Genomic DNA, 11094 nt, shown 5'->3' with positions numbered 1-11094 from the left:
AGAAGTTACATTGTAGAGAGTTCAGCTACAAAGAAACTACCATGTAGAGAGTTCAGCTACAAACTAATCACCCTGTAGAGAGTTCAGCTAGAAACAAGTCACCCTGTAGAGAGATCAGCTAGAAACAAGCCACCCGTAGAGAGTTCAGCTAGAAGAAGTTACATTGTAGAGAGTTCAGCTACAAAGAAACTACCATGTAGAGAGTTCAGCTACAAACAAATCAACCTGTAGCAAGATCAGTTAGAAGAAGTTACCTTGTAGAGAGTTCAGCTACAAACAAATAACCCTGTAGAGAGTTCAGCTACAAACAAGTCACCCTGTAGAGAGATCAGCTAGAAACAAGCCACCCGTAGAGAGTTCAGCTAGAAGAAGTTACATTGTAGATAGTTCAGCTACAAAGAAACTACTATGTAGAGAGTTCAGCTGCAAACAAATTGCCCTGTAGAGAATTCAGCTACAAACAAATCACCCTGTAGAAAGATCAGCTAGAAGAAGTTACCTTGTAGAGAGTTCAGCTACAAACAAATCACCCTGTAGAGAGTTCAGCTAGAAACAAGCCACCCGTAGAGAGTTCAGCTAGAAGAAGTTACATTGTAGAGAGTTCAGCAGTTCAGCTGCAAACAAATCACCCTGTAGAGAGTTCAGCTAGAAACAAGCCACCCGTAGAGAGTTCAGCTAGAAGAAGTTACATTGTAGAGAGTTCAGCAGTTCAGCTACAAACAAATCACCCTGTAGAGAGTTCAGCTAGAAACAAGTCATCCGGTAGAGAGATCAGCTAGAAGGATCACCTTGCAGAGGGGTCAGCTACAAAGAAATCACCCTGCTTCATCTTCTCTTCTTCCTGTAGTAAAGAATAAATGATAGGTTAAAAGCCCTAAAGCCGGCCATAGGCCGGCTTTGGTGTATACAAATACAAAAAGAAGTGAAATCTAATCCAAAACAGCCAAGCTGTAAAAAAAGTGCAGCCCTGAGAAAGGCCATGGTGAAAAAAGATGTGAAATCCAAGGTGGCGGCCAAGAAATGGCTGTGATGGTAGGTTAATGGTAAAAATTTTAATAACAACAATTCAGGTGAATTTTGTGCCAATTGACCAAGCAGCACCAAATTCACCTGAATTGTCGTTATTAAAATTTTTACCATTAACCTACCATCACAGCCATTTCTTGGCCGCCACCTTGGATTTCACATCTTTTTTCACCATAGCCTTTTTCTCAGGGCTGCACTCTTTTTTACAGCTTGGCTGTTTTGGATTAGATATTAATTACTGCAAATAACATGTGTTGTTGTCATGCAAGGTCTTTTAATTATAAGTTTATTTATAACCCCATACAGGTTTACATACCAAACCAATTCACATGATTTTGTGTAATAGGTGAGCCCCTCCCACCTACCATTTAGCATTCTCTATTAGAGAAATTAAAAGCAAACACATTATCTGTTTTACTGACTTAAAGGTTTGAAACTGGCTTGAAATTGACAGTCAAAGCTAAACCAACAATGCTAACATCAGTAATATTATGCTACAAAGTAGTTCTTCCTGGGATTGGTAGTGGTAATGATGTGTCTCGTTGTTCTTGTTTTAATATTAGCTACAGCTGGAGAGGTTGTTGTTACTATGGACACAACTACAGAATTGTCTGGAGCTATTGAAGAAGACAAGAGAGAACAAAGTGACTACCACTGAACTGGTTAGGAGGAGGAAGATACTGGAGCGACGACAAGATCACCTGATGTTAATGAAGAAGAGATCAAGACTGGAACCAGTAATGAAGGAACAAAGAGAAGTTGAGTATGAAGAAGTGGAACGTCTTTGTGAGGAGGTGACCAAGTTGGGAGGATTTCTACCTCTGGACCCCAGCAAGTGTGAAATGACCTTCCCTACAGCAATGACAATAATGACCAAAGAGACGTCACTAATGGTAACACTTAGAGATGTCAATGGTGACATTGTTGATGATAAGAATAGTGAGGTAAATGTATCCGTGACCACCAAAACTGGAGAAGCCATAGTAGTGGGACCAGTCAAGGATGTTAGTGGTGGAAACTACACAGTATCCTTCACTCCCAGGACACCTGGAGATCACATGATATCAATTGTAATTGATGGACAACACATCCCAGGCAGTCCTCACAAGTGAGGAATAGTGTGTGTTCTATTAGAGTGTTTTGTGGATAACATGTGAGGTGTGATTGTATTATACTTATTCAGTTAGTGTATACTAATGTTACACAATGACTATACATATTAACACTACTACACAGTCAGTCTATACAGTCACACTACTATACAATAGCTATACATGTATTATTTTCCCATACAATGTGTCATACATACAAAACATACAAGTGATTATCACTCAAACTTTCCACTATAATGTTATCTCATTTCCTGTACATACAGGAAGTGATGTCACCAGTATTATTAATGTACAGTAGATCATGTGATCCTGTCATGTTACTGTAGGATATCAGTTGTACTGAGAGACTACAGCAAGATGAGAGAAGGACACTGCCAAGTGATGACTCATTATGGAGGGAACAAGTTTGGTAAACTCATTGATGTTGCTATAGGAGTTAATAATGAAGTCATCATTATTGATAATACTAACAAGTGTGTAATTGTGCTGGACTGTAACTTTGCCTTAATAGCAGTGATTGGACAAGGAAGTGGTGACAACAGATTGGTCTATCCTCATGGTATAGCAGTCAGTAAGGATGACATCATAGCTATTAGCGACCGTAGTAGTTATCAAGTAAAGAAGTATTCCCTACAAGGAGAACTCTTATCAATAATTGGTAACAATAGAGGGAACAACAATGGCCAGTTCCATCATCCTATGGGACTAGTCTTCAGTAGTAATAAAATGTTGTATGTTGTAGATGGGGGGAATCACAGGGTCCAGGTATTCCAACAAGATGATAAATTTGCATTTACATTTGGCAGTTATGGGTCCAACCCTGGACAATTTCAGTGTCCTGTTAGAATAGCAATTGATACTGACAATAGAGTGTTAGTTAGTGACCTTGATGGTAATCATATTAGTCTCTTCAGTCATACTGGCAGTTTTATTAGTAGGATAACATGTGATAGACCATGGGCCATTACTGTTAGCCCTGATGGTCACATCATAGCTGGTTGTAATGGTGATAACAACAAAATTAGAGTATGGAGCCCCACCCATCAGTTAATAGAACAGTTTGGAAAGATGGGATCTCAACAAGGAGAATTTAATGGTATTAATGGTATAGCAATAAACTATTCTACTGGTAGTGTTTATGTTGTGGAGTATAACAACATGAGACTACAAGTTATCAGTTAAATTGTTATTTTGTGTGTTTGTATGATGTAATCTATTATTACCATGGTTACTAATTGTTTACATGACAATAATAATTATTCTAACTGGAGAGGTTGATTGGTACATATTAGTGTGTGAGGGGAGATGGTGTGGTTGTTTTGTGTTGTTATTATGTAGCCATGACAACCACACAACAACAGTTACCAGAAGTGACCAGTAAGTGTTGATGATGATGAAGAGCTGCCATACAAGTGTCTTTTCTATACAGGTGGAGAAAGTAGATGTGTACAATGAAGATCATCTGAAATGATGTCATTGGGGACTTTTAACCAATCAGATTGTACTGTGTGTACAGAATAAAGTAATCAAAATGTGTTAACTTGACAATGTGTGAACTTTATAAATCACCAGTGTCCTGATCATGTGATCTACCCAGTGTAGTGACGTCTACACGAGGGATTTGTTGTGGTTGTCAAGTGATTAAATCAGTCAGTTCACCTTAATAAGGTATGTGTACTACCTTATTTGGATGTGTCATTTTAATGTGTTTAATTCAGGAGGTGTTACAACATGTTCTCCTATTTACCCACGGACTACTCACACCCACACCACACCTCCACACTAGGGTATAGGGTCTGGTGATACAGACCGTATTCCAAATTACATCACAGGAATTTTCTATTTCGGAGACTCTTATTATTATCACCAATGGCAATCGAGATTTCGAAGATTGATATAGAGGCCTAACAAACAAGATGTCGAGGTGAAACTACCAGGTTTAGTTATTACAGCAAAGAAACAATAGTATTTCTTCTAAACTTTGAAAACCAGCTGAAAAATTCTAACCTGGCATTAGAAAATAGATTTATACTCCTATATTGTACCTGTTAGTTTCAGGTCAATATTTTCTTCCAGGATTGAATAGTAATTTAAATCTTATTAAGCCCCATTGGAACTCTCACTTGAAACTGTTAGAATACCCCCAAATAGCCGCAACCGTTTTATTTCATGATGTTATTTGGAACATGGTCTATTGGTTAGGATTTTTGGCAGTTTATTAGTTCTCCATTACCACATGTAGTAGATGATGTAATCCTTAGACATTCTAATTGGCTTAATGTATTTTAAACACATCAGTGTCCAATACTGACCAATATCACCAGATCCTACTCTCCTGTAGAGGTGGGTGTGGTCACTACTGTACTAATTGGACAATTGTATTTGAGAATTGAATGAATCATTTTATTTCGTGTACGTAATTATTATACGGAAACAACCTTAATGGGATTTATGACTTATGGGTAGTCTACAGTGGAACCTCAGTTATCTGGACCCCACTTATGCAGATTCTCGGTTAACTGAATTACGGAAATGACTGCTCTACTAGAGTAGTGACTGTTCTATTAGGGTAGTTAAAATACAAGTATTTTTAAAAATTGTCTTTGTGCTATTTTAAGGTTATTGAGACACAGTTTAGGAGATACAGACTTTTCAGACTTATGGACCATTCCTGGTCCCAATGGATTCAGATAATTGAGGTTCCACTGTATAAACTAGTTAACTAAGGGAAAAATTACTAATGCTGCATGTGATAAGCAAATTTTATCCAAGTAAAATTAATGGAGACAATGTAGTACGGAACAAGCATTTGCCAAAATAATAGCATCCAACTAATTTAACCTTTAAACTATCAAACGTTCTCATCATATGGTAGTAATGAGGTTTATTTACATCACTATACAAAAATAAATTGTAACCGGATTTGTAAAAAGGTATCTCGCGGCTTTTTCACACACAAATCTTTACCCATTTTTTGAAACTTTATAACTTCTTTATCATGGCATAAAACTGTTTGAAATTTCTGTGAGAAAAGGCACAGTATCTGATTATAGTTTGATATAAAAATCAACTTAATTGGTGCAAGGAGTAAAAAGTTATAATGTTTCATTTGCTGACATGTAAAATGTGTGGAAAAGGTACCTTTTTGCAAATCCATTGTTACCACTTTGTAGCACTGTAACTTCAAAATTTCTTGGTTTCTAGAACTGAAATTTCAGTTGACCATTCCTTTAGTAAGTGTAATAAAATGAAATTCAATAATGCACTAACATGTTGGGTTCTTGCATGTGCAGATCTAGTCACATGCATAATATTATTATTACTATTCTGAATGAAAATCATACTCTAAGCAGTCTGGTAAATATCATCTACTCTAATAGAACAGTCACTTAGCTGCAGTACTAGTGGAAACCTTTCAAGTGTTGTATAATTATGTACAATATTTACTTAGTCATTATTATACTTGTTAATATACATGGTGGCTACACAATCATTGCCATTATTAATGTCACACAGACAAAAATGATTTGTAACAGTTTACCCTACCATGAACTAACGGGGACCAAGAGTCAAGTCACACTAACTTGTTATTACAATCTTTCCCAAAGTATAGTCCATTAACTACACTTCCTGTCCACAAGTTTGTCTACAGTGACCATTGTCTTTTTTAGACAACCACACTTTATATTGTTGAACTGCCACACATACTAACTGTAATAAATTATTTTAGCTGTATTGTAACAATAAAAATACTCCCAGCCCACACTCATCACCTAGTGGCACGTGGATATATTATTAATATTGGCTGGGTTAACAGTTTGCAGTTACAGGACCACATCATCTTGCGGGTAGTCTTGTAAAAGTGGACTGGTGACGTACTCCATCTGTTATCGGTTTATTATCAGTTCAAAGGAAATTGAATTGCTACATCTTAATAATGACACAGTTCAATGACTGATCCAATCATCCAATTAGAACACACCATCATTTTAATGCTACAGCAAGACAAGGATAGGTGCAACAAAAATAATAACACATTAAATAGTTGTTTAAAATTATCAATAGCTAAGCAACTGGAGGCTTCTTGTTTATATTGTAAATGAAAAAAAATTATGTAAACAAACATCCACACTTGTATAGACACTGAATACACAAACAATTAACAACAAGACACATAGTGGAGTGGACTGCTCCAAAGAAAGCTGGCACACCACATCATTGTGTTTTTAACTGGGAAAACAAAAGGACAATTATTTTTTCATGTGTAAGTAACTTCACAGTCAATTCTCAAAATGGGACCATTTTATAGTGGAATTTTCTACCTAGTGGACAGGCCAGGCCACATACCAAACTTACTCGAAGAAATCAGCCATCAACAAAGTTCATTTTCTCTCAATCCTTATAATCACCATTTAATCTATAGACCACACAAAACTGAATAATTTATTTAGCTAGGCCGGCATACAAAAATTTTACTGAAACTTGCCAAAGTTAAAACTGAATGGCCACTCATTTTCCCACTTGAAGTCTACAGTATACACTGTACTACTGTACTTACCTCAAGTCAACCTTCACATGTGAATAAGTCACTTCTGGTACTGACATGCATGACTATAAGTGTCTTGTCATCAAAACCTGCCAACTCCACATAGTTGTCCTTGTTGTGTTTCTGTTAGTGAAATAATAGAATGTACATAAAGAAGTAGTGTTTAACTTTGTTCATGGAATTGCAAACACCTCTAATGCCTACCAAATTATGATCACATAAATGGATTTTCAAAAAGGGTATCTTTCACACACACCCAATTCCATGAACTTCAGATACCATAACTTAATACATATACCTGAACCATCCATTAAGTGATGTATATGTTGGATGTTCTCACTTGCTTTTTATAAGTTGCAATTCCAGTAGAGTGAAACTAATAAAAACCACTCATTAATCAATACTGAGCAGTTTTAGAAATGTACAAGTGATGCATGATTAATGGTGACAGTATAAAGGTGTCAATTGAGAGTATACATGCAGTCTGGCTCCACTGGATATAGATGGTGCACTTTATGGCTTTGCCCTTAGGTGTAATTTTGATTGGTCATAAATATTGTGTCAAACACTTGAGTGAAAAGATTATAAAATGTTTTCGGATGATCATGTAGTACAAATGAGTTGATTGTGTAATTCTACCAGGATTCAGCTCACAGTGGAACCTTGGTGAGACACATCTGTAGACAACTAATGTCCTCACGTAAAGGATGGGGGGAGGGGGTAAAAAGCTTATTCTACTTACCTAATAATGTGGTCTCCATATTCCTGCTAATTCGTGTTGCCACATCTTGGAAAGCCACTCAGCAGGGACATTTTGAAGATCATTGTGGTGAACCCCCTTGTTTACATATCATTGGGGAAATGTGTATCTGAGTTTTGCACTGTTTGTATATAGGTGTGAATATCAGAAGTAACCTCTCCAAGGTTCAAAAAGATAGCCAGCATACATAGATTATGACATTGTTGAATTAAAGGTGCTCAGCATCCAAAGCACTGGATAGTGTCATGCATGAGTCAGTTCATCAAACTTCTCACTGATAATTTTATAATTTCCATGACCATATAAACAAATCCCAGTCATTTCACCTGTAGAAATAAGTACATGCAATCTACATTATACACACGAGGCATACCATATCACCTAGTGTATGTGAGTATATCATAACCAATATAAGAGCAACTGATTCACACCTACAAAATTCAGGTTGGTGGGGACAAGGTTACTATACATGTGTTAATATGAATGGTGTCCATTAAATGATAATATAGAAGAGAAAAGTAGCTAGCCATATATGGACTACTCATACTCGGTCTTGTGCAACCACAGTGACTGCTAGACACTAACAAATCAGATGAAATTCCATCAATAGTATTTAAACACTGTATGTGCTGCAGAAATTGCACCTATATACTCCATGTAGTGGAGTAGCTAAGGTGGGTACTGGTAGGGCACAGGCCCAACCAATCAGTTCCAGTGCCCTACCAACTCAGGTACTCACCGTACATAGCTAGCTATAGCCTCCTAACTAATAATTATTCAAAACATTCATACAGCTAGTGTCCTACTAGAGATGACAACTTTTAACTGCAAAATGTCACCAAATTGAATCTCAGCATTTAATTTTCAAAAATTTTCCTGGGGGGCATGCCCATGCCAGACCCCCATGCTTCGCATACTGATTACTGCAACTTGTACGCCTACAATGGTGCCCAACCAATCCTTCTGTGCTAGCTACACCACTGACTCCATGCATATCATCTTTGCTCAATCTGTCAACTGGAACTGTTTCTATTGTGATTGCCTTACCTGCACATGTTACACCAGTTTACAAGAAGAAGGGTAGTTCAATTTGCTGTAAAGTTATGGAGTATATTGTTTACCACTAACATGTTCAACTATATCAAATTTTCAGTATGGCTTTAAGCAGTGTTACTCTTGTGAGGCCCAACTAGTATCAGTAGTAGAACACATTTCACACAATTATGACCAATAGAAGCAGATTAATCTTATGGCAAATCATGATGGGATATTACACTAAATTGTTACAGAATACAATCACAGATTACTTCATTAATGACCAAAGACTAGAAAATGTGAAACAGCATCCTTACCAAGTTCTCACATTAATAAAATGTCTCTAATATTTAATCAAACTTAATTGCTCTTTGCAACTAAAGCATGCAAGTTCTACACGGCATCCATAACAACTTTTATTGCTTCTATTAAAATGATCCAGCCTCTACATTGGTTAATGACTACAATTACAACTATATCATATCAGCCTTGCTATATGGCCTACCTTGGAATAGAGTTGTAGCTAACATATCAAAACTATTCTGTACATTTCGTCAAATGTAGCCAAACACGGGCAATGCCTAAAACAGAATCCAGAAAATTTGACATTAGTTTTAATATGAAAGGATGTGCCATTCCTTTATATACAAATCTATTAACAATCTTACAGGTTTGAAATTTCTCAGAAACTTCCAAACTATTTTACAAGTATTCAACGAGGATTCACCACCAATAAACTGAACAGATGCCCACATGAACATGCAGGCCATACCAAAATATGTTTCATGGATTGTTTTCCCTCTACTGGTAGATCGAAAAATAAATCAAAATATGTAGCTAAATTATTTGACTGATGTGACTGCTTTATTAGAGTGTTTTACAGGTAAAGCACTTCTTGTGAGTGAGATTGTGCTCCATTTCCCTACTGCACAAATTACTGCTAGTAGTATTGTTTTAGATATTACATCATGGGTTTGCCAAAACACTGGCCTGCCACATTAAGATTAATTTGCCATGGCCTTTATTATGATCAAACATGAGTAAGGCCACTGCAACTAAATTTCCTGTTTCCCATCCTGACCTCAGGCATATTTGCATGCGGGTGGGTGGTCCATTTCCATTATGAGATTGGCAAGCCTAGCACAGCTATAAAAAGCTGCACAAAAGCATATTCCTTCTTTTCAAGTCAGTTGCAAAAATCAGTAACACAAACGTGAAGTTTGTGCTGACTTGCATTGATAGCACTGCTGACACGTGAGCTAACACTGTTACAAGATGGCTTTTACTGATAAGCCTGTCAGTAAGTATACAAAAATAACCGGAAAACAATGAAAGAATATGGAATATTTATAGCTGACAGCATAGATAATAGACACCCCATACAGGGGTGTCTATTATCTATGCTGACAGTAACCAGATGCAGGCGAGATTTTTTGGGACAAACCTAGTCCCTTGGGCAACATCAGCAGTGCTGCCTGTCCAGTATCAAACAATCAAATCTTACTAAAGGAGATCAATCTGTGTGCACACAGATGCAAGAAAGTTTACTGCATTTGCCGAAAACATAGAATATATATAATACGCGCAGGGGCTTAGAGACTTGCCTTGATGAGTAGTCTAAGTGTCATCTTTGACTTCTAGTTACGGTCTGAACTTCAATGAATTGGTCCTTTCCGTAGGATAATATACATCCCCATGGTCCTCCGTATAGCTTTCTGATTTAATAATATAAGTACTCGTGGCGTTTATAAACTTAATTTCTAATTTGAGAAGCGCCATTGGGAAACTTGGTAAAGGATCTGAGCTTCTGAAGGATCATAGACGGCGGCTCGGACGGCGGTAGAGGGTCAAACACTAGTATGGCAGAGTAACAAAGCAGCAGTATGATGTGTACCGTACTAAATGACTGTAGTTTATCCCACGTGAGCGGAGATTACGTCTGTGCTGGACACGTGGTACTGACATGTGCAAATCAGCCTGGCGGGGATTTTCTAGCGCAAACAAAAACCATGATCACTACCACCACCACACCTACTGATTTAATAGTTCCCGCGTAACACAAGGCGCAATTTGGCGAGAAGAAGAGTAGTGCAGTCTTCCGGTAGAGCTAGAAACTACAAGAGCGGTGACGGAGGTTCAGCCTTGAAAGAAATCAGAGGTACGCTAGTTTTAAAAGGTTTAGTTGTCGTACAAATTAGTAGATTAATAGGACATCATTTTTTAAACGAAGTGGCTATATTTACGGGCCCGTAACGTGTTGCTATATTTATGGCATTCCTAAGTGCGCATGTGCAAGCATCTCGTGACTTAGTCGGTCACGGTGCAAATATTTATTTACCTGGTCGTTTGTTGTATAACTCGAGTATCAAACACACTAGTTGTATGAAGGTAAGTTTTTGGGTGAGTTCGAGGCGAGCTAGGGTTGGCTCGAGCGTGAGTTCGAGGTGAGCTAGGGTTGGAGCGAGCGTCCCGGCGAAGCCGGGCCAACCCTAGCTCGCCTCGAACTCACCCAAGAACTTACCTTCATACAGACAGTGAAAGTCATCATTGTGTTTAACAGGCAAACGTTAGGGTTAGGGTCGGGTTCAGCTTTGGTTTCTTCTTCACTGGTATGG

General features: G+C 37.7%; 1 protein-coding gene and 1 long non-coding RNA gene across 2 annotated transcripts in view; one reads left to right on the top strand and one right to left on the bottom strand.

Moving 5' to 3' along the window:
- Positions 1-1565: 1565 nt before the first annotated feature.
- LOC136266670 (E3 ubiquitin-protein ligase TRIM71-like) lies at positions 1566-4563 on the top strand. Its single transcript, XM_066061673.1, has 5 exons — positions 1566-2134; positions 2465-3515; positions 3568-3660; positions 3711-3806; positions 3857-4563. The coding sequence occupies exons 1-2, from the start codon at positions 1731-1733 to the stop codon at positions 3318-3320; spliced, it is 1260 nt and encodes a 419-aa protein (XP_065917745.1). The 5' UTR covers positions 1566-1730; the 3' UTR covers positions 3321-3515; positions 3568-3660; positions 3711-3806; positions 3857-4563.
- A 2133-nt stretch (positions 4564-6696) lies between these two features.
- Positions 6697-11094, bottom strand: part of LOC136267001 (uncharacterized) — a 50101-nt gene continuing 45703 nt past the window's right edge. Inside the window, exon 4 of the long non-coding RNA XR_010706448.1 lies at positions 6697-6807. This is a non-coding gene — a long non-coding RNA (uncharacterized lncRNA). The remainder of the gene's footprint in view (positions 6808-11094) is intronic.

Source organism: Dysidea avara, chromosome 1 (assembly GCF_963678975.1).
Source record: "Dysidea avara chromosome 1, odDysAvar1.4, whole genome shotgun sequence".
NCBI classification, from domain to species: Eukaryota; Metazoa; Porifera; class Demospongiae; order Dictyoceratida; family Dysideidae; genus Dysidea; species Dysidea avara.
The sequence above is the reverse complement of the archived record's forward strand: the minus strand, read 5'-3'. Positions and strand labels throughout refer to the sequence as shown.